General features: G+C 53.1%; 1 protein-coding gene and 1 pseudogene across 5 annotated transcripts in view; both read left to right on the top strand.

The window, feature by feature from the left end:
• The window catches only part of PACS2 (phosphofurin acidic cluster sorting protein 2), a 54,024-nt gene that overhangs the window by 19,293 nt on the left and 12,345 nt on the right, over nucleotides 1-22,386 (top strand). For 3 of the 5 annotated variants that reach the window (XM_075530559.1, XM_075530558.1, XM_075530562.1), the window contains exons 2-8: nucleotides 13,032-13,119; nucleotides 14,330-14,419; nucleotides 15,138-15,263; nucleotides 15,623-15,785; nucleotides 16,315-16,388; nucleotides 16,710-16,790; nucleotides 17,619-17,678. In XM_075530559.1, coding sequence (XP_075386674.1) covers nucleotides 13,032-13,119; nucleotides 14,330-14,419; nucleotides 15,138-15,263; nucleotides 15,623-15,785; nucleotides 16,315-16,388; nucleotides 16,710-16,790; nucleotides 17,619-17,678 — 682 coding nt within the window. The remainder of the gene's footprint in view (nucleotides 1-13,031; nucleotides 13,120-14,329; nucleotides 14,420-15,137; nucleotides 15,264-15,622; nucleotides 15,786-16,314; nucleotides 16,389-16,709; nucleotides 16,791-17,618; nucleotides 17,679-22,386) is intronic. The other 2 variants (XM_075530561.1, XM_075530560.1) reach the window with 1 other exon arrangement.
• Nucleotides 9,714-11,297, top strand: LOC142425369 (6-phosphogluconate dehydrogenase, decarboxylating pseudogene; annotated as a pseudogene).

The following is a 22,386-nucleotide window of genomic DNA, read 5'->3' as shown; positions in this document are numbered from 1 at the left end:
GTCCAGTCCCCCTGGGAAGCCCACTTGTCCCTGCTGGGAGCAGGGTTTGAGCTGGCAGGTGGGTATCAACCTGTCATGCGTGCTACCTTCCAGCCAGGGGCAGTGCCCTCACCCATGGCCACGCCAGCCAGTGATGGGGACAGTCGGTGTATGATGTGCCGGCCAGCGGTTGGGGACTGGCAATCACCATGTGGGGCATGCCGGCCAGTACTGGGAAGTGGGGGACAGTCACTGTGTGGGGCATGCCGGACAGCATTGGGCGAGCACACAATAGGTCCCAGAGATGTACCCTGACCCTGAACATCAACCTCAGCATGAGGGCAGTGAGCGGCAGGCACCACCCACCCGCCAAGAGCATTCTGCAGGCGGGTGCTCCCATGTTCTTGTAATTCCTCCAAGTTGCCACCTTTACCTGGGTGACTGCTGGCCGTGGGCAGCACTGTTTCCTCCCCCACCCACATGGTAGCTGCTGTGTGACAGCTTGGGACAAGGTGCAGGGCAGGGCTGCGGCGCCAGTCTCCCCTCGAGGCTCCTGATGGGAGCCCTCTTGCTGGCTCGCCCAGACCCTGGGGACTGCATGCTGCTACCTCCAGGCCCCACACCATCCCCAAGGCCTCGAGGCAGACATCACTCCTCGGAGAAGAGTGATGGTGCCCTCCCGCCGGCCCCTCCAGATGGACAGTCCAGGTTTTATCAGAGCCCTGGAGCCCTCCGTGGTCCTCGAGCCCTAAGGGTGGTGCTGGGCGGGCTGAGTGGAAACATGGCGTCCTTGGGGAGAGGGGTTCTGAGCCACCTGTCTCCTGGGCCTCCCAAGCAGCTGCTTTCTGCTTCCACCACCTGCCTGTGCCCAGCCTGTCCCAAAATAACCCCGGAAGGGCAGTCTCTTGTGGGGAAGCTGGGAACCTGGCCTGGTTTGTGCCGGGACTCAGGGTACCTGAAACCCCAATGGGACTGAGCTCTGCTAGGTGTGCAGGCAGGGGCTCACGAGGACTCAGTGCCGCATTATCTGCCTCCATCATCTGCAGACCCACCATAGGACCTGTGACGCCCCCAACCTTCCTCCTTCCCATCCCCTGGCAGCCCTCCAACCATCCCCCAGTTCTCTGATCCCTCCCCTCCCAACTGCCTCTCTGGTCATCCCCTGGCTGTCCCCTACTCTCTGTCCCTGCCCATCCTGATTGTACCCCATTCTCTGGCTCTCTGACAGTTTCCTTGGGCATTCAAAAGGTGTGGCACCAGATGTTAGACTGGCCAGTGGGCTGGCAGCTGCCCAGGGCCATGTGGACCATGTGGATGGGAGCATGCAGGCCGAGCAGCCTCACAGACTGCTGGCCCTGGACTGGCCCCACAGATGGCTCCACAGGGCCCCTTGCTACTCTTGGTCACTGAGCCCCTAGACTTCTCCCAGTGCCAGCCTGTCCTCGGGTCTCAGCACATTGGGGTGGGGGGCAGACTGTAGCCCCTGGTTGTGGGCACTGCCCTCCTGCACATAGTATCACTGCTGCCTCCATCCCTGATGATGCACACGCAGCAGACAGGCTCCTGACACAAAGGGCCTTCTTGTCCTGCCCTGTCCCTGCAACTGCAGCACAGCACAGCCCCCCACCCCAGCCTGCCCACCTAGGAGCCTAGTGGGCACCCACATGAACCTGCTGACCCTGGGAGCTCCTCTGTACACACTCACCCTGGGAGGTCCGCTGTGCATACACACTCACCCTGGGAACTCAGATGTGTACACACACTCACCTGGGAGCTCAGATATGCACACTCACTCACCCTGGGAGCTCAGATGTACACACACACACACTCACCCTGGGAGCTCCACTGTGCACACTCACTCACCCTGGGCGCTCAGATGTGTACACACACCCTGGGAGCTCCGCTGTGCACACTCACTCACCCTGGGAGCTCAGATGTGCACACACTCACCCTGGGAGCTCAGATGTGCACACACTCACCCTGGGAGTTCCGCTGTGCACACGTGTTCACCCTGGGAGCTCAGATGTGCATACACACTCACCCTGGGAGCTCAGATGTGCACACATACTCACCCTTGGAGCTCCGCTGTACATAGACACTCACCCTGGGAGCTCCGCTGTGCACACACACTCACCTGGGAGCTCATATGTGCACACACTCACCCTGGGAGCTCATATGTGCACACACACTCACCTGGGAGCTCATATGTGCACACACTCACCCTGGGAGCTCCGCTGTGTGCACACACTCACCCTGGGAGCTCAGATGTGCACACACACTCACCTGGGAGCTCATATGTGCACACACTCACCCTGGGAGCTCAGATGTGCACACACTCACCTGGGAGCTCAGATGTGCACACACTCACCCTGGGAGCTCAGATGTGCACACACTCACCTGGGAGCTCAGATGTGCACACACACTCACCTGGGAGCTCCGCTGTGCACACACACTCACCCTGGGAGCTCCGCTGTGTGCACACACTCACCTGGGAGCTCATATGTGCATACACACTCACCCTGGGAGCTCAAATGTGTACACACACTCACCCCGGGAGCTCAGATGTGCACACACTCACCTGGGAGCTCAGATGTGCACACACTCACCCCGGGAGCTCAGATGTGCACACACTCACCTGGGAGCTCAGATGTGCACACACACTCACCTGGGAGCTCCGCTGTGCACACACACTCACCTGGGAGCTCCACTGTGCACACACACTCACCTGGGAGCTCCACTGTGCACAGAGCAACCTTGGCCCAGACAGTTCTTGAGTGGTGGTAATGCTACAAGGTGCACAGGTGGGAAGGCCTGCTTCCATGGCAGCAGCATGCTGGTGGACGTGGCTGTGGGGGTGGCCTGAGTCTGTCAGGGGACCATGGCTTGGCATGGAGGTGGAGCACTGTCCCAAGGACACCGTGGTGCCCCGGATGGGGCTGCCTGCACTCTCTCAAGAGCTGTACCCTACTGTGTGCACATGAGCAGTGCTCACTGAGCAGCAAGGTGGGCAGTCCCAGAAATATGACCCCGGTCATTAGTCCTGTTGGCATGTGCTGGGCCTGGGACAGACAGTGGTGTGTGTGTGTGTGTGTGTGTGTGTAAGCATGACATAGGGCATGGTCCTATTGGAATGCACTGGAGCTGGGACAGACAGTGATGTGTGTATGTGTGTGGTGTGTATGTATCTGTTGGTGTGTGTGTGTGTGCGCGCGTGCATGCTTGCACACACCTCTGTCCACTGCTCTACCCTGGAGCTTGTCCGCCTCTTCCCAGGGCCATCTTGGCAAGCAGATGGATGAATAGAAGGACGCAGAAGTGCCTTTGCCCACACTTGGGCCATACCTCCCTCTCAAGGTGTCAGCTGACTATGGGGTCAGCCTGGACTGATCTGCAGCTTCCTATCCAGAGCTGAGATGGAGCTGATGTTGCCTTTACCCCTGGGTGGATGCTGTCTTGCTTCTGGGTGGCCACCAAGGAAGGGACAGCTTGGTCAGCAGGCCATGGGCATAGAAACGTCCTTCCTTGGACCCAGGAGGGCCCTGGAGGGCCTGGGACTGCTAGTCTGAGCTATGGGTGAGCTCTCATCCCTCCCCACCCTCCCCCAGAGGACAGGCCTGGGCTGAGTTACTTCCAGCTGACCAGCTGAGGCAGTAGGAGTCTCTGCCCCTGAACATGCCTCAGCAGAGCTTCCAGAACCAGGTCAGGAAGAGAGAGTGGTTCAGCATCACAGTAACACCCAGGCCTCCGCTGCCAGGTGGCTGTGCCTGAGGCACGTTGCCAAGAATCAAGCCTGCTCTCCCACAGATTCTCCAGAAGTCACATCTTGCTCTTCTGCAGATCGTCCAAGACCCACCCAGGCTGTGCAGTCGATTCTGACACATGATGACCCTCCAAGACCGGGAAGAACAGAAGATAAGGCTCACATACGTACATACCACATATACTGGAGCATAAACTGGCTCGAAGATTTTACCCCCAAAACTGCATTTAAAAATGTATGGAAAAACTCGGCTCATACACGAGTATGTGCAGTAAGCCAGTTTTAGTTTTGGGAGTGAAGAATTCTTAGGCATCAGTATTGACAGTTCAAGTTGAAGCTGAAGAAAATGAAAACAAATCCACAAGAGCCACAATACGACCTTGGAAAAATCTAAGCCTCAAGTTGTGATACTAAAGGATTCTATGGGCAACATATTAAACAATGCCGGAAGCATTAAGAGAAGATGGAAGGAATACAGAGTCACTGTAACAAAATGAATTGATCGACACTCAACCATTTCAGAAGGCAGCACGTGATCAAGAATCAATAGTTCTGAAGGAAGTGGTCCAAGTTGAACTAAAGGCTTTTGAAAAGAACAAGGCTCCAGGAATTGATGGGACACCAGCTGACATGTTTCAACTGATGCAGCACTGGAAGCTCACTCGTTTGTGCAAAAACCTTTGGGAGATGCCTCCTTAGTCAAATGCCAGTAAGAGATCCATACTTGTGCCCATCCCAACAAGGTGACTCGATTGAAAGTGGAAAGAGAGTACTGTGTGGATCATAACAAGCCATGGACAATATTGAGAAGAGTTGGAAGTCTGAAACACCTCATTGGACTCATACAGAAGCAACATAACCCAGCAGGCCGTTGTTAGGACAGACCAGGGAATACAGCATGGTCGAAATGAGGAAAGATGTGCATCAGGGTTGTATCCTATCACCATATGTACTCCGTCTGCATGCTGAGCAAATGATCTAAGAAGATGGAGTGTAGAAAGAACTCAGCATCAGGATTCTGAAAATGAGGAGAACTTGAAGCAATTGCTATTAAAGATCAAAGTCTACAGTTTTTAGTATGGATTTAAACACAATGTGAAGAAAACCAAAATTCCCAAAAGGGAACCAGTAGACAGCATCATGCTAAATGGAGTAACTACTGCAGTGGTCAAGGATCTCATCTTGCTTGGATCCACAATCAGTGCTCAAGAAAGCAGCAGTCAGGAGATCAGGCAATACACTGCACTGGGAAACTGCTGCATAAGACCTCTGGAAAGTGTTGAAGAGCAAGGATGTCATTTTGAGGACATGGGTGGATCTGACTCAAGCCCTGGTGTCACCTCATCGGTGTGTGAAGGTGGGAGAGTGATTAAGGAGGACCACAGAAGAACTGATGCACGTGTATTACGGCGCTGCCATGGAATGCTGAGAGTACATGGACTGCTAGAAGAACTATGCTCTGTAGAGCTGCGGACAGCGGGACTTGCTCTCATGTGCCCAGGACGTGCTGTCAGGAGAGGTGAATCCCTGGAGAAGGGCATCGTGCTTGACAAAGTCAAGGAGCAGCAAGAAGGGGGAGACTCACAAGGGAAGACGGGCGACACAATGGCGGGGACTGTTGTTGGGATGGTGGGTAGTGCTGGGCTGGGCAGTGCTATGTTCCATTTTGCACGGAGCACCCCCCCACCCCTAACCCTCACCCGGATAGCAGCTGGTAAGAGGATCAGTAAGAATTATCCAGCCCACTGTAAAGTAGGTTGACTTTCAAAAGGCCCTTCTTGGGAAGTCCTCATGGCCAGTGGGGGTCTGGAAGGCCACTTGGGCACCCTGGACTGATGACACCAGAGGAGGCCTTGGAGAGTCTGTTCCCGGGCACTGGGGACCCAGATTCAACAGCTCTGCTAGGACCAGTGGCTGTCACATCACCACCAACCATGGCGACCTTGTGTATCAGAGTGGAGCTACACACCTGTGTAGTTGACACTATTCTGCCTACATCTGCAATTCCATGACATTGGTTATGACCCCGGGGTATGCCACCATTCACCACCTCCTTTTCTGCATTGCTCTCACCCCACCCCCCATTACCATAAATATGGGGTCTTCATGGCTTAACTACAAGGTTGGTGGTTTAGACCCACAGGGCCCGTCTGCCCTGTCCCACATGGCCGCTGTGAGTCAGAACGGACTCGGTGACAGGGAGTCTTTTGGGTACTGTCCTCACCTTGCTGTCCTCCCAGTTTGCTGGTTTTGCATCTCAGGTAGACCTCAGAACACAATGCAGACCTCGGAGGGCCAGCGCAGGCAGTCTACTAGTCACACTGGGCTGCTGCCTACAGGTCATCATGTCAGAAGCTTAAGTTTCTACCATGATTTCAGAGCATTTGTTCTGGGGTTCCCCTAGCCTCCATGACTCCAGAAAGAGGATTTGAAAGTCCACAAGATTTTCAGTGGGTGAGCTTTGGAAAGTAGGTCACTACTTGTCTGCCAGTTTGTCCTCCTGTGGTGGCTTGTGACTTGCTATGATGCTGGAAGCTATGTCACTGGTATTTCAAATGCCAGCAGGGTCACCCAAAGGGGACAAGGTTCAGTGGACCTTGTAGACTAAAAATAGACTTTGAAGAAGGAATTAGCTGCCTAATAGAAGTTGGAAAATATGATCTTGGTGATAGAAACAAAGCTAGAGATTGCATGATAGAATTTTGCAACACCAACAATCATAGCAAACACTTTTTTCCAACACAAAAGATGACTGTACACATGGACTTCTGATGGAAGACACAGAAGTCAAAATCACCACACCTGTGGTGAGAGACGATAAAGCAGCTCACTATCAGTAGCTAAAACCAGGCCAGGGGCCGACTGTGGAACGTAGCATCAGTGGCTCCTATGTGAGTTCAGGATGAAGCTGAAGAGAATGACAACCAGGCCAGGGGCCGACTGTATACCAGACTGTCAGTGGCTCCTATGTGAGTTCAGGTTAAAGCTGAAGAGAGTCAAAGCAAGTCTACAGGAGTCAAAATATGACCTTGAGTGTATTCCACCTGAATTTCAAGAGTATCTTGAGTTAGTCCAGGTAGACTAGAGAAACAAATCCATAGACACTCATGTGTATAAGAAAGAGCTTTACATATAAGAGAAATGTATATTGAGAAAATATCCCAGTCCAGATCAAGTCCATAAGTCTGATATTAGCCCATATGTCCACTACCAATGATAAATTCCTCTTCAAACTCAAAAACACATGCAATGACACTAAATGCAGGAAGATCACAGGCGAGTGGGTGGAAAGTCTTGTGGATCCAGTGGCGGTGTAAGCATCTCAGCACTGGCAGGGGTCTCTATGTGGCTCCTCCATCTCCAGGACTCTTAACTATATAAGTGAAGCTGTATGCGTCTTGTCAACAGGAATGTCTCGCAGGGAGAGGGCATAGATTTGGCCTCCAGTGAGCTATTTATCTTCAGTTTGGGGTTTTTTTTTTTTGCGCCTCCCAAATAAGGTCATCAAGCTGCGACCTGATTGGCAGGCTAAATTCCACCCTTTCACTCTTAAAAGCCTTAGGTTGGCACCAGATTATGTAACTACCACACATCTTAAGAACAGATTTGCTGCGTTACACACTAATGACAAAAGTCCTGATGAGCTTGTGGACATCAAGAATATCATTCAGGAAGAAAGCAAAAGGTCATTAAAAAGATGGGGTGGGGGTGGGGGTAAAGGCAGGAAAGAAAGAAAAGATCAAAGTAGATGTCAGTGAAACTCTGAAACTTGCTCTTAATGATTAAGAAATTATGGCATCAAAGAGCTGAACAGAGAAATTTAAAGGCCGGCTCTAGAAGACACAGTAAAATATTATAATGAAATGGGCAAAGACCCAGAGTTAGAAAACCAATGAGGAAAAACACACTCAGCATGTTTTACACTGAAGACATGTCAAGCCTAAGTTGCAATCTTGAAATAATCTGTAGCCAAACTATCGGACTATTCTCTCCATCAGAAGAAGATGGAGAGAATACACAGAGTCCCCAAGAAGAACTAGTCACCGTTCCGCCATTTCAAGAGGTAGCATTTGAGCAAGAGCTGAAGGAAGAAGTTTACACTCATCATTTATCCCAAAACAAGGCTCCAGGAATTGATGGAACACCAATTAAAATGTTTAAGCTGATGAAGCACTGGAAGCACTCACTCATCTAAGCCAGGAAATTTGGAAGACTGCTACCTGGCCAACTGACTGGAAGAGATCCATTATTACAGATTCTAAAGAAAAGTGACCCAACAGGATGCTCAAATTATAGAACAATAGTATTAATATCGCATGCAAACAAAATTTTGCTGAAGATCATCCAACAATGGTTGCAGCAATACAGGGAGCTTTCCGGCAGGATTCAGAAGAGGACATAGAATAAGGGATATCACCGCGAATGCCAGATGGATCTTAACTGCAAGCAGAGACCACCAGAAAGATGTTTAGTTAGTTGCATTTTATTGACTGTGTCAAGGCATTAGGCTGTGTGGATCATAACAAACTATGGATAGTCTTGAGAAGAATGTTGGTTCCGGAATACTTGATTGTGCTAATTCACAACTCGTACATAGATCAAGAGGCGAATGGAACAAGGGACTGCGATGTGGCTTAAAATTGGGAGATGTGCATCAGATTGTATCCTCTCACCATCTTTACTCTGTCTGCTGAGAAAATCATTCGAGAAATTGGACTATATGAAGAAAAGCTTGGCATCAGGATTGGAAGACTTATTAACAACCTGTGAAATGCACAGGTACAACCCTGCTTGCTGAAAGTGAGGAGGGCTGAGGCACTTGCTGATAAAAATCAAGGATTGCCAACTCAATGTACAGAAGACCAAAACCATTACAACTGGACCAATAAACAGATCGCATCACGATAAATGGAGAAAAGGTTGAAGTTGTCGAGGATTTGTCTTGCTTGGATCCACAGTCAATGCTCATGGAGCTGCACTCAGAGGATCAAAAGAAGGGTTGCATTAGGTGAATCTGCTGCACAGACCTCTTTAAGGTGTTGAAAAGCAAGAATGTGACTGAGGACTAAGGTGCGCCGGACCCCAGCCGTGTTGGGCTTCAGCTGCCTCGTGTGCATGTGACAGTTGGACACCGAATAAGGAAGACCAAAGAAGAACTGATACATTTGAGTTGTGGTGCTGGCAAAGAATAAGGAAAGTATCATGGACTGCCAAATGTCAAGTCTGTCTTGGAAGAAGTAAGGTCCTGGTGCTCCTTCAAAGCAAGGATGGTGAGACTTCATCTCATGTACTTTGCACGTGTCAGGGGAACCAGTCCCTGGAGAAGAAAGTAGAGAGGCAGTAAGAAAGAGGAAGGCCCTTAAGAATATGGACTGGACAGCATGGAAGCTACAGCTCCGGGAAAGGGACAGGTCTGATCACAACCCACAGGAGCAAATGAAGGGGGAGGAAGAGAGAGTGGAGCACATCCTGGCCCACAAAGCCTTGAGGATGGTATCCCTGCCTAGAGCAGCTAATCCAGAGAAGACCATATGGCCGGCCCCACGATGACACGCGGCATCTCTCACTGGCCCACGGCCCTACGGGGGACAACACCAGGGACACTGTGGGAATTGAGTCTGATCTGACCCCATCACACCGAGGCAAAACACTAAGGGTATTGCAACAGAACAGCAAGGGGAGCAGAGCAAAGAAGTCCAGAGGGAATAGCAGAAATAGACTTTGGGGCCAGGACGTGGTACCCCAACGGACTGGACCAGAAAACACTCCTAAAGGTCAACAAACAGACCTAGAACTATTTACAGGCTTTCCTTTTTTTTGTCATTGGTTTTTTTGTTTTATTGCTTTGTTTTGCTCTGTCTTGTTTTTGTGCATATTATTATCTCTGCAGCTCTATCTAGATAAGATAGGCTGGATGAACAATCGGGAGGAGCAAACAACGGAACCAACAGTTCCAGGGGGGACATGGGAGGAGATGGGGAGGTAGAGGAGAGGAAGTGTTCACAAACCCAGGGACAAGAGAAAAACAAGTGATCAAAAATTGGTGGCAAGGAGGGTGAAGGTTGAGCAGGATAGTGGGACAAGAGGAAATATAGGAAAGAACTAGGGGGCAAAGGACATTCCCAGTTCTACTTTACAAATCCGGCTAGACCAGAGGATGTCCATTGGTACAGATAGGAACTGGAAACACAGGGAATCCAGGACAGATGAACCCTCAGGACCAGTGGTGAGAGTGGCGCTACCCGGAGGGTGGAGGGAAGGTGGAGTAGAAAGGGAACCGATCACAAGGACCTCCATATCACCCCGTCCCCTGGGGATGGACAACAGAAAAATGGATGAAGAAAGACGTCAGACGTTCTCGGCATGGAGCACAACGAGATGGCGCAGGCAGTTGAGGAATGGAGTAAGACGGAGCTAGACTCCTTCCTGATTGAAATCACAGCCAACATCCTCAAGTCAAAGATACCGATGGCAAACACCTGTTGCCGAAGAGCAGGGACAGCGCAGGGCAGAAGGGCACCGGGAAGTGGACGGCCATCTCAGCCCTAGAGTACCGGATGCCTGTCACCCTCATCGGAGAAGCTGTCTTTGCTCGGTGCCTATCATCGCTGAAGGATGAGCGGATACAGGCTAGCACAAAGCTAAAGGGTCCCCCTAAGGCCCCGTTTGTTGGAAACAAGAAGTCATTCCTGGAGGACATTCGGAAGGCCCTCTATGCGTCCAAGATCATCTCCTACGCTCAAGGCTTCATGCTGCTCCGGCAGGCAGCCACTGAATTTGGCTGGACCCTCAACTATGGTGGCATTGCCCTCATGTGGGGGGGGGGAGGCGCTGCATCATGAGAAGTGTCTTCCTGGGGAAGATAAAGGATGCTTTTGACCGAAACCCAGACCTTCGGAATCTCCTGTTGGATGACTTCTTCAAGTCAGCTGTCGAAAACTGCCAGGACTCCTGGCAGCGGGCCATCAGCACAGGGGTCCAGATAGGCATCCCCATGCCCTGCTTCACCACCGCGTTCTCCTTCTACGATGGCTACCGACACGAGATGCTGCCCGCCAACCTCATCCAGGCTCAGCGGGACTACTTTGGGGCTCATACTTATGAACTCTTAACCAAACCAGGACAATTCATCCACACGAATTGGACAGGCCACGGTGGCAACGTGTCATCCTCTTCCTACAATGCTTAGACAGAGGTTTCCCAGCCACCACCATGCCATCAACCGGGACATTCCATTAGCCACACACCGCTGCTTACAGGGCCCTCTGCCCTCCTCTCTGCACAGATCTTTTCCAATAAGTGGTGCAAGAGCCCCCTGAGCGTCAGCTAGAGTTTATCTTAAAGCAGTTCTTCGAGAACTGCCGTGCCCTTTGCCCTCACCTCCTGGGACAGGCCAGCCAGCCTGGGCGTGACAGCTGCAAGGTAGCTCCTGGCCCTTGGCCCTGGTACTGGCCACAGCCCTCCCCACACAGACGGTTTTTTGTGAGATTATATCTAACTTTGTATTATGCAGCTGGTTTTTTTCCCCCCTCTAAATAAAAATGACTTTGTCTTGTCAAAAAAAAAAAAGAAAGACGTCAGACAGTGTAAGACATAACAAAATAATTTATAAATTAACGGGGGGTGGGGGGGATGAGCTGATACCAAGGGCTCAAGTAGAAAGCAAATGTTTTGAGAATGATAATGGCAACATATGTGTAAATGTGCTTGACACAGTGGATGGATGCATGAATTGTGATAAGAGTTGTACAAGCCCCCAAGAAAATGATTTATAAAAAAAAGAATAGGGACAGACCCAGTGGCAGAAACAATGGGTTCAAGCACAGGACTGGGCGGTGTTCCTTTCTATGGTGCACTGGCTTGCTGTGGGTTGGCACTGACTCAATGGCACCTCACAACCCTCTGGATGCACTGGAGCTGACGTCAACCTTTGAGTCTGCAGCAGAGCAATGCAGAGTCCCTTCCAGTTCAGAGACCAGCTCAGCCACGTCCCCTGCGTGGGTTTGGAGGCGTGGACAGGGCCGGCCTGTCAGAGCACAAGGGCAGCTGGGCGCCCACCAGGAGGGATGGAGGCCCACCATGTGCTTGCATTGCAGGCTGGGTGTGCCCATGAGTGGCTGGTACTGGGCGGGGGAGGGCAGGATGTAATGTGGGTGTGTGACTCAAAAGCCAGCCCCCTGCTGTGCTACACATACATACGATGAAGCAGTCCTGCCCTGTGCACATGTGTCAGGTTCACTCACAGTCCCCCAATCAGGGCTTGCCACCGTCTGGGCCCACGTGTCTGCCTAGGTCCTGCCATTGCAGCAAGGGGAGGACGGGAGCAAGGGCAGTGTGCCCATTCCTTTCGGGGATGCTGCCCTCACCCTCAGGGCCAGATGCTGCCTGAAGACTGGTCTGGGACTGCTGTTGGGGAGGAGGGGGTAGAGTGTGGAGACAGCAGCCTCGCTCTAGGGAGCAGCCCTGCCTCCAAGAGGAAGGGGGCAGGGCACAGCGGGAGTCCCAGTGGCTGTGTTGCCTGGGTCACTTTGCCTCTTGGGAAGGTGTCCCATTAGTGGGAAAAGGTTCATGCGACATCCAAAGACTGCTTGAGGCCTGAGGCCCTGTGTTTTAATAGTTCGTCTATTCACAACCGAGTCCAGGCCAGGGCCCCTGTTGGCGACTGGCCCTGCCTCACCCACGCCACCATCTGGTCACTTCTTGCCCTTCCGCCAGACCTGCCTCTGAGCAGGGCCCCACAGGCTCAAAGACACACTAAGCGTTTGGTGCTGCGAGCTGTTTGTGGGCAAGGGTCGGGGACCCCGGGAGGGCAACCAGTGAAGGCAGCTGAGTGGCCTGCTGTGTGTCAGACCTTCCTAGCTGGGCTTCAGTGAGACCCTCTGTGCTGCCCTGGGGGAGCACTGGGCGCGGAACCAGCGTGGCAGAGCCAGCGTGGCGTCTTGGTGAGCGCCGTGATCTCTCCCGCCCTGCCACAGTCACAGCTGCCCGGTGGGTGGAGCCCACTGTCCCAAGCCTGTGCCAGGGGGAGACAGCCCCACTGGGACAGCGTGGGGGCAGGACTGTGGGGGAGGGTCAGAAGCCTGATAGGCCGCCTGGCAGACAGGCTGGTGTCACTCAGGCAGAGCTGGGGAAGGACCCTGACTGATGTGGGGTTGGGCAGGGGGAGGGGCCAGGCCCACCTCAGGGAGTGACTGCAGCAGAGGGCCAGACCCACCCCAGGGTGGTCCTCGGTGGGCCTCACCGGGCAGTGGGGAGGGAAGAGCTGGGGTCACTGTGTGCCTATGCCCACCAGGTTGTGCAGTCTGACCCTGAAGAAGCTGGTGGTCTTCAAGGAGCTGGAGAAAGAGCTCATCTCCGTGGTGATTGCTGTCAAGATGCAGGTAGCATCTCCCGTCCAGCCGCCCCTTCCCCCCAGGCCCAGCATTGGGAGATACACCTGGTGGCCTGGGTTGCAACGCCCCCCCCCCCAGCTGGGCCACTGTCCACCCTGCAGCCACAGGGACCCTGGGGGGCAAGCAGTGGTGCCTGGGGATCTGCCACCAAGCAGGTTAGATGAAGATCAGAGGTCTTTGTCCCCAAGGAAGGCATGTGTGAGTGAGGGTGATGGAGTGCCAGGAGCCCAGCCTGTGGCCCTCCCCTGCCACCTGGGGCCTCCCTGAGCCCCTGCCCCATGCCTGACCCTCCCAGCTCTACCTCCTGAGCTCCCGGACGAGGTCAGGGGCGGTGAGGGAACCCCTTGGCCCCTCAACTTGCGTACCCCTTCTCTTCATGGCGCCCCAGGTTCTCTCAGGAGTGGATGTGAATGGATCTGTGGTGCAGACCTGTGAAGGGTGCATTGGGCAGCATAGGGCGGACCCCTGGGAGCCCCTCCAGGGGCCCTTGGTCACGGCACCCCTACTGGCTGGAGGGGATATTTCCTGGGCTTAACTGAGCTCTCGGGACCCTGGAGGTGGCTGTGGTTCTTAGGGCGAAGGAGCAGCTGGGCTCATCCAGGAGTGGACTCAGTGCCCTCGCTGGAGTCATGGGGCCCAGCCATGGCCCTGCCGTGTCCTCCAGGCTCCACGTGCACGTGTGCCCCTGGGCAGTTGCTTCTTAACCAGCGCCTTGAGGAGCATCTTTGGCAGTTTGGAGTTTATTTGCGGGTGGAGTTTGAGCGTGGGTCTGTGCATACCCACATCACAGGTGCTAGGAGTCCTCTTTCTTTGCTGAGGCCCGCTGGACGGCCTGTGTGCAGGTTCTTATAGACCCTTACCTTCTCGTGGGCCAGTGTCCACACTGTTCTCTGACCTCACCTTGGCAGGCCCCCGTGACCTCACCTGAGCTTCATGCCACCTCGAGTCTGCCAGGTGACCCATCCAGTTCTGCTGCTCAGAAATGCTGGGTTCCTTGTAGAATTCCCTCCTCCAGACGCATTCTGGCATCCGAGATTGGTCGCTCTAAGGCCACTTGGTACTGTTCTAGCACGTGTCTGTCTGCTGCCTTTGAACCGAGCAGCAGAGGGTGTGGAGAGGCTTGGCACCGTGCCCCCAGTTCAGGGTGGGCCCTTCTTCTTGCTCCCGGCTGCTAGATTGGAGCCTTTCTCTCCCACAGGGCTCCAAGCGTGTCCTACGCTCCCACGAGATTGTGCTGCCCCCCAGTGGACAAGTGGAGACCGACCTGGCGTTGACCTTCTCCCTGCAGGTGGGCGCCCACAGCCTCCTCCTGAGTGATGGTCACCTGTACTGTACTCTCAGGCTGGCTCTCCCCGCCTGTTCCCAGGAGAACATTGTCAGGCCAGGCACAAGGCCACTGGGTGGCAGACATTCCTGTCTGGTCACTTAGGAAGAGTGTCTGGGGAACCCCTTCAGAGTGCTCCTGAGGTTCCTGGGGGTGCCCGCAGGCAAAGGGACGGGGGTGGGGGTGGGGGGCTAGGGCTACGTCTGGGGCCCCACCAGCTGGAGGCCCGTGAGCACAGCAAGCTGGCGATGGGGGCGGTACCCCGAGCCACACCGGCTCTGCAGTGGGCATCAGAGGCTGCTGGTTACCACCCACACCAGACGCGGACCCAGACCTGCTTGCAGGTGCTTGCTGGGCTGGCGCTAGCCAGGCCCCTCTGACCCTCAGAGTTGCCATCTCCATCTTTGTCCTTTTTGGTGGGGGTTGGTTTTATTGAACTTTCTGACAAATAACGTGGGCAACTCCGGGTGTTGACATGCGTGCAGCTGTGTTGGCCAGCATTCAAGCCGGTGTCTGATGCACACGCCTGTTCCCTGAGGCAGGGCTGCAGCCTGCGGAAGAGCCCTCCACAAAGCCATGACCTCAGTGACACCCCCCCCCCAGGGCCCAGGAGACTAGCTGAGGTGACACTTATCCCTGGGGGGTCACTACCGTACTGAGGGGGGGCTCCATGACCCCACAGTACCCTCACTTCCTGAAGAGAGAAGGCAACAAGCTGCAGATCATGCTGCAGCGGAGGAAGCGGTACAAGAACCGGACCATCCTGGGCTACAAGACACTGGCCGCCGGCTCCGTCAACATGGCCGAGGTGGGTTCTGGGCCACCACGCCCCCACTCCAGTGCCCCTGGTGGTCTGCCGGCACCTCCTCCTCTCATTTCCACCAGCCCCTTCGGCAGAGGGTGGGTGTGGCTGGGGCCTCACCCCTGGGTGGCGCTCAAGTGGGCAGTGTGGGGCTGACACAGTGCCTGCTGACCATGGGGTTGCTGGGCTGGGCCTCGGGTAGGGTGGGCTGCATGCTGGAAACCCAGCTGTCTCACAATGCCAGCTGTCTGCTGCCATCTGGGGGGCTTGGTGTCACAGACAAGGGTGCATTTGGGGGTGTTGAGGGCTGAGGGTGTATTGGGATGTGAGGTCCACACATCCCTGGCCCTGCCTACCCCGCTCAGGTGATGCAGCACCCCTCTGAGGGCGGCCAGGTGCTCAGCCTGTGTAGCAGCAGCAAGGAGGCCACCGGCCATGTGGCCGAGATCTCCATCTTCTCCTTGTCCAGCCAGCCTGTTGACCATGAGGACAGTGGCCTGCAGGCTGGCCCCAAGACCAAGTCCACAGGTGAGGGCCTCCTGCCCCTCTTGCTGTTGCAGCTGGGCTGGTGGGGTGTATGGTGCCCTAGAGCAGGGGGCCTCACACTTGTTAAACAGGGGGCCAGTTCACTGTCCCTCAGACCCATTGGAGAACCCGACTATAATTAAAAAAAAAAACTATGAGCAAATTCCTATGCACACTGCACATATCTTATTTTGAAGTAAAAAAACAAAGTGGGGCAAAAACACCCGGCAGGCCGGATAAATGTCCTTGGTGGGCCGCATGTGGCCCCCTGCCCTAGAGTGTGTGTGTGGGGGGGAGGTGAGGCCAGGCCGAGGTACTCAGGGCCCAGGAAGACCAGGACTGCCGCCTGGAAACCTTGGCTGGCAGCAGCACACAGCCTGAGTGTGGTCTTGTGAAGAGGTTGTCTGGAGGGTCAGTGCTACCTTGCAGGATGCTGACCCTGACTGCAGGGGGGCTCTTGGGAGGGCAGCCCCTCCCCCACACACCAGAGCGGAACCCCCGGGCCTCTCTCTTCCGTGTGTTGCTTCCACAGACAACTGCTCTGAAGACGAAGACGAGAGCTTCTCGTCTGAGCAGGAGGCCAGTGACGATGCCGTCCAGGGACAGGTGACTATGCAGGCCCTAGTGGTGGGGGCAGGGGCCGTCGAGGTGTGTGGCAGAGAAGGAGGAGACAGGCACCCACACTGTGTGCTTTGCAGTGTGGGTGAGTGGGTGACTCGGGCTGAGAAGTAGGGAGGCTGCCTAGGCCTTGGGAGCAGCCAGTGTTGTGTGATACCGGCCATCTCTTGTCCAGGGCTGATGGACAGAGGGCACAGTGGCCTCAGACCACACGTGTCCCCGTCCTGGGTGCGGGTGCCCGGCCTCAGGCCACATGTGTCCCCGTCTTGGGTGTGGGTTCCCGGCCTTAGGCCACGCATGTCCCCATAGGATCTGGACGAAGACGACTTCGATGTGGGCAAGCCCCAGAAACAGCGGCGCTCGATAGTAAGAACGACGTCCATGACCAGGGTCGGTGGAAACTGGTTTTACTCACCCTGGGGGCGGGGCCTGTGGGGGCGGGACGTGCAGGGGGGTCAGTGGAGACGGGTTTTACTCACCCTGGGGGCAGGGCATGTGGGGGGGGCAGAGTTTGGGGGCAAGACTCCAGGAGGTTCGTGGGGGCCAGGGAGAGGGGTGCACCCACCCAACAGCCACACCCAGACTGACCCTGAATCAGTGGTAGCTGCCCAGCCCCACACCCCACTCCCCACTCCCCTCACTCCCTACTCCAGTCATGGGCCCACAAGGCCACGGAGGATGGGCTTTAGGCCAGGCTGTACTGCCTCCAAGCGCCAGGCTTGGTGAGGGACAAGTGAAGGTGTCCCTGGTGTCTGTGAGGTGGGACATAGGGCCGCTTTCAGGGCAGGCCCCCGTGGTGAGTGGGTGCTGCAGGAGCGCCCTCTCTGAGTGCCCACCCACCCTGCAGACTGGCTGCTTCCTGCTGGAGCAGGGCCCAGGGAGGGGGTGCCTTGAGAGCCTGTGGGGAGAAGCCAGACCCTCTGCACCACGCTCAGCCACCGACCGAGATGCTGGCGGCTCAGCTCCTCCAGGAGTGCCTCAGAAAAATGGCTTGGCGACATGAGGCCAAAGCTCAGCCCCCGAGCCCCTGCCGAGCACAGCTCCACTCTGCCCTCTGTCCCCTGTGGTCACCATGACTGGTGGGCAACAGCCAAGCCGCTGCTGTTCAACACTGGGAACCCCTCCAGTTTCTCATAACTACAGTCAGGCGGCCCTACCCTGGGGCCCCCAGCGGTCAGCAACAGCACAGTTCCTGACTCTGTTCGGCTTGCCCTGCAGCAGCAGAACTTCAAGCAGAAAGTCGTGGCCCTGCTGCGGAGATTCAAAGTGTCCGATGAGGTGAGGTCTCACTGCCCATCCTGCCGATCATCCCCGCCCCCCAAAACCCCTGGGCTTGTGGGATGGGTATTACAGCAGCCAATGGCAAGGAGTCTGGTGGGCTGGCCCTCCAGGTTCGAGTCCTGGCTCTGTCACTGGCTATTCATATGAAGCTCTTGGGACACCTCTGTAGAATGGGGTGCAGGGTCATGGAGCCCTGAGCCTCAACCCTTTCACAGCCACCTCAGGGTCCTCTCACTGCACGGAGTTTTTCCTTTCAATATTTTTCTAGTCTGCTTTCTACAACAAATTCCTATAACTTTTAAAAGGAGAAGAAAAGACCCTTAATTTTCTTTAAATGTGGTCAGAGAAAAATTGAAACTCGGGGCTGTGAACCTAGAGCGGAGGGGAAGTGGAGTTTAGCATCTTACGTCCAAAGCTGCAGCCTCACCAGAATCCTGACCCGTGGCTCCGCACTGGCACTCACGAAAACTGAGCAGACAAGTACCGAGGCGGACATGGAAAACTCACTGGAAGGTTCAACAGCAGATTGCAGCAGGCAAAAGGAAAAAGCACCAGACATTGCACTTGAAGGGGAGGTGATTCAGTGACCCATCTGGGAGTGCCCAGAGTCTGAGGGAGGGAGAAAGAACAAAACAAGTCTTTGAAGAAACGAGCAGAGCCTTTCAGAAGCTCGACCTGAATCTACACGAATTGGACGCCCTCAACAAAGAGAGCAGCTTCCAGAGGCTCAGTAGGATCCAAGCAGGATGAAGGCAAAGATCCACGTTTATTGAGATGCATTCCACTCCCAGAAACAGCTCATCTCGGAACTCACAGCGGCAGGCCTGCCCTGTCCTATCGAGTCAGAATGGACTCGATGGCAGTGAATCCGCGTTGTTTGGGCTTTGTTTTGTAACAGTGGAATTGTTAAAACCAAAATACAAAGAGACGGCATCTTGTCACATACCAGGGACCCTCATTGAGATCAACAGCTGATTTCTCATCAGAAACCATAAAATTCGGAAGCCCCCAAGTGATAGGAGAGCTCCAGCCCTGTGTCAGCCTTAACTCAGAACTGTTAGCCGTGCCGAGTGTCTCAGGTCAGCCAACCTGGTGCAAGCCCTGGCACACGGTGTGCCCACAGCGCACCTTTCTCTGTCTGCAGAAATAATGGAAGAAACACTTCCACATAAGAGGATATACACCACGGTTCCTTCAGCTGAACATCGCTAAGTAGTGCTGGTTAGTTATTATGAACCCTCGTGTGTCGGCATTGATTGTGGATCCAATTAAAATGAGACCCTTGATGATTTCAATAATTTCTCCATCTATAAGGATGAGGCTCATGTGGTGTTCTGGAATTTCATTATTTACAAACTTTTCCGTAGTTTGATACAATTCCACACAGTCTAATGCCTGTGCATAGTCAACGAAACACAGATAAACATCTGTCTGATATTCTCTGCTTCCAGCCAGGATCCATCTGACATGAGGAATAACATTGGGTCCTTTGTTCCATGTTCTGATCGGAGTCTGGCTTGAGTTTCTGGAGTTTACTATCAATGTACTGTTATATCTGATTTTGAATCATCTTCAGAAAAATTTTAACTGTGATTTTAATGATATTCATAATTTCCACTTTCTGTTGGATCACCTTTCTTTGGAATAGGCACCAATATGGGCCTCTTCTGTTGGCTGGCCAGGTCTGCTGTCTTCCACACTTCTTGGTGCAGAACTGGTCGGTGCTTCCAGTGCTGTACATATCAACTTGCTGAAACGTTTCCTCTGGTGTTCTGCCACTTTCTGCAGCCTTGTTTTCCTCCAGTGCCATTGTTGCAGCTTGGACTTACTCCTTCAGTACCATTGGTCCTTGACCTCATGTTGCCTCCTGAAATGGCTGGACGTTGACTCGGTGTGTTCCTCCATCTTCTTTTGATGCTCTCTGTATCGTTCGATATTTTCCCCATAAGATCCTTCAACATGGCAACACTAGGCTTGAATTTTCCCCCAGTTCCTTCAGCTGGAGCTATGCTAAGCACATCCTTCTCTTTTGATCGTCCAACTTCAGGTCTTTGCACATTTCGTTACAGTGCTCTCTTCTGCCTTCTCCAATTGCCTTTGACGGTTTCTATTCAACTCTTTACTCCATAATTTCTTCCATTTCCTTCAGCTACAGTCTGCTCAAGAGCCAGTTTCAGAGTCTCTACTGGCATCCGTGTTGGTCTTTTCTTTCTTTCCTGTCTTTTAAGTCACCGTTTTCTTTCTGTGTGTGTGATGTCATGCACAAGGTATCAGATCTTCTGTCACTCGTGTCCAGCTCTCTCACGTGGGATAGACCCAAAGCTGCACTTTGGCTCTCCTGGACTAGTTTCAGTTTTCTTTAGTTTCAATTTGAGTTTTCATGTGAACGGTGAGTGGTCTGTTCCATAGTCGTCCCTTGTCCTCACTCCGACCGATGACATTGAGCTTCTCCAGTGTCTCTTTCCACAGATAGAGCCCATCGGATCCCTTGTATTCCGCCCAGTGGAGACATCATGCCGCCCTTTATATTGTAGAAAACAGGTGTTCTCGATGGAATAAGCTGTTGGCCTTACAAGATTCTGTCCTGCGATCTTCAGCATCCTTTCTGTCTTCAAGCCCATTTTTCCCAGTGACCCTTCCTCTGTGTCACACTTTCCCATTCCAATCACCAGCAATTAGTTATCAATGCATCTTGACTGCATGTTTGATCAATTTCAGACTCAGAAATTGATGAAAAAAATTCAGTTTCTTCGTCTTTGGCATTAGTGGTTGGTGCCTAAGGTTGAAAAATAGTTGTGTTGACTGATCTTCCTGTGGGCATATGGATGCTAACCTATTGCTGACAGCGTTGTGCTTCAGGATAGATACTTTTTAAGTGAATGTGATGGTCCTCTTGGATTTGTATTCCCAGCAGAGTCGAACACATGGTCTTTTCTAACTGGGTAGGTAAAAGTCTAGGGGTGTTTGTTGAAATTCCAAGGTACCACTAAGAAAACAGCTTTGGAAATCCATGAGAATAAAAATGATGCACTACAAGTTATCAGCTGATTTATTTTTAAGGCATTAGTGGTGGAATTGAGGAACAAACAGCAGCCTACGAGCATGTAGACATTAAACAGCCAGTGGGTCAGAGAAGACACCAAAAGGGAAATCGGAATACACCCAATGGAAAGGTGGAAGGATGGCTGGGAGGCGGCCAAGGCTGCTCTCAGAGGAAGACGTAGAGCTGTAAATGCGAAGAAGGAAACCCTAGAGCCCCTGAGCTTGTGCACACCTTAAGGAACTAGAGGCGGAGAAACTAATTCCAGACCTAGCAGAGGAGAGGAGACGATCAAGGTGGAGCAGAGATCAATTAAATATAATCACGGAAACAAAAGATGTTTCTCTGGAAAGATCCGTGCAGTTCAATTAGAGTGACCAAGAATAAAAGAGAAAACACTGACCTTTCTAAGAGCACAGGTAAAGTGGAGGCATCACTGTTGCCCCTTGGGCATAAAGAAATGGTTGTAAGGTTTAACTACAGCTATCAATTGTGCCGGATGAAACGGAGAAAGTCGAGAAACACTCACTGCCATCCAGTCGATGACAACCCAGAGAGACCCTAACGGACAAGGTCGAGCTGCCCCTGTGGATTTCCAAGACTAACGTCATAGGAGTAGAAAGCCCTGTCTCACAAGGAGCTTCTGGTGGTTTTAAACTACTCACCTTGTGGATCGCAGCCTGAGTTAGTTAATTTACTGTGCCAACCTAGCCAATAAACACATGTGGAGTTAATTGAAGGGCGGAGTGATAAATGGCTTGGTGAGCCACACCTTTCTAGTTCTTGGGTCTTTTGCTTTCTCATGGTTGGACCAGGATGCAACTGTCTTGTCCAGTTCCCTGCTTTAGTTGGCAAGGCTCATTTCCTGCAAGACATCCCTGAGGAGAAGCCACATGGACCTACCTCGATGCAGCCTTGGGTGCTGGAGCACCCATGTGGAGACCCCTGCCAGCGTCGAGATGCTTACACATTCACTGACTAAGCTTTCCTCCTGCAGTCGGCATCATAATGTGTGTTCTGTGAGATGGAGGAGGACTTTGTGGACATATTGGGTTAATGAGTTAACGTTGGACTTGTGGGTTTGGGCAGCACTGGGTTGGGGTGTTTCCTTGATGCACACTTAACCTTCATATAAAACTCTCTCTTATACATGTTTCTGTGGATTTGTTTCTGTAAAGTACCCAGACTAACACACAGCCCAACACGTAACCACTGTACCACCAGGACTTCCTCCCTAGAAGCACACACACAACCTCAGAAGAAATGGAAAATCTGAACAGACCTATGGCAAACAAGGAGATTGAATTAGTCATCAGAAACACCCTGGCAAGGAAAAGTCCAGGACAGGACAGCTTCACGGATTAATTCTCCTAGACATTGAAAGCCAAATTTGCATCCATCCTTCCCAAACTCTTCCAAACAATCCAGAGGAACCACTTCTTCCGTTGTTCTGTGACCCTGGAGCCCCACACCACAGCCTGGTGAATGTGGACACACCCAGTGTGGTTGACCCCAGGTGCGGTGGTTATCGTTCAGCCAGGGAAAACCACCCAGTGCAGTGTTTCTCCAGCAGAGTGAAATCCCACATGGCATTGCAGTCCGTGAAGGAGGCTGAGAAAATCCCAACAGCTTCTCAAGAAAAACAAAAAACTCTGTTGTAGCTGT

Source organism: Tenrec ecaudatus, chromosome 14, assembly GCF_050624435.1.
Source record: "Tenrec ecaudatus isolate mTenEca1 chromosome 14, mTenEca1.hap1, whole genome shotgun sequence".
Lineage (NCBI taxonomy): Eukaryota > Metazoa > Chordata > Mammalia > Afrosoricida > Tenrecidae > Tenrec > Tenrec ecaudatus.
This window is presented reverse-complemented; position numbering and strand designations above follow the sequence as displayed.